Genomic DNA, 1,214 nt, shown 5'->3' with positions numbered 1-1,214 from the left:
TACTCTTTTGAAAGGTGCTGAATAATAAATTGAACAGTACTGTGCACATAGAAAAATGGCCAGTTAGTAGACAAAGCTTTAAAAATAAAGCAATATCACAGAAAACTAGGTATGAGTTACAACAATGACTGACAAGAGTTGTTTTGTGAATAAACTGTAACAAATGGAGACAATCCCATTAGTTTTCTAAAAAGGTAAATGTTCATGTGTCCTGATTATAGGCTTATATGTCCTTCAGCATCAGAACAGTGATTAACAGGTTACAAAGTCTCCAATTACTTTTACTGGCATGATCAATAAAGAATACACTATTAAATAATGAGTCAAAGACTTGATTCAGTAAAAATTCTGGAATGAAGTTAACTATCCTATGATTGAAAGGCTTAGTAGGAAAATTATACTATCTATGAAAAGGTAATGAATGATAGGCAGGGTAATTACTGCTGCATTTGTGGAAGTAGAACACTTAGGTTACACAAAGACATTCTGTCCATAGTACAAAATAAACATCATCCCAACAAACAGATTAATTTAAAGTCCATGTAATGTTTTAGTAGCATCTGTTAAAACTCTAAATTTGTAATTATTACAATATATGTAATTATGGATAACTAATTTAAACAGTATGTCATTTTCTAAGGAAAACGTAAAAAAAAGTAACACAACTCAAGAAAAAACAATGTTATACACAGCTGATGTCATTAGCGTAGCATCTTACCAGATTCACATTCCAATTTGGTCCGATTTAAATCAATTCCATCATCCACAAACTGACAAATTGAAAACAGCCTGCAACCTCTCTGACATGCATACAACTCCTCTTCCTGGGGAGTTTAAGAACAGAGAGCATTATGAAAACATAAAATATTTCTCTCAGTTGAAAGAAATCAAGAAAAAAAAGCAATGTTAGTAGGGTTTATTTTAAACCATCCAGTAGTTTGATAACTGAAAGGAAAAAAAAATAATGGAAGGCAATATTCAAGATCTTAGCCATACAAAAAGGTTTTAATTCTGTATTTTAAAAGCAATACAAAGAAAAGGTCTAGTGGCTAAAAATAACATCCTTTTCCCATAATTTGTGGTAAGAACATTTGGAAATAAAAATAGCAGTGACAGAATCTATCTCACAGAGGTAGGAAGGAGTAAGAAAGTCCACTAGGCTTAAGGGCATGCTTCTCCTAAGGCCAAGCTTACAGAAATCAGATTTAAAGCCG

At 32.1% G+C, this 1,214-nt stretch overlaps 1 protein-coding gene across 1 annotated transcript in view; it reads right to left on the bottom strand.

Moving 5' to 3' along the window:
- The window catches only part of Tmem59 (transmembrane protein 59), a 19,995-nt gene that overhangs the window by 14,616 nt on the left and 4,165 nt on the right, over window positions 1–1,214 (bottom strand). The window contains exon 2 of the mRNA XM_013022297.1: window positions 719–824. Coding sequence (XP_012877751.1) covers window positions 719–824 — 106 coding nt within the window. The remainder of the gene's footprint in view (window positions 1–718; window positions 825–1,214) is intronic.

The sequence above is a fragment of the Dipodomys ordii genome, unplaced genomic scaffold, assembly GCF_000151885.1.
Source record: "Dipodomys ordii isolate 6190 unplaced genomic scaffold, Dord_2.0 Scaffold61, whole genome shotgun sequence".
In the NCBI taxonomy this organism is placed as follows: Eukaryota; Metazoa; Chordata; class Mammalia; order Rodentia; family Heteromyidae; genus Dipodomys; species Dipodomys ordii.
This window is presented reverse-complemented; position numbering and strand designations above follow the sequence as displayed.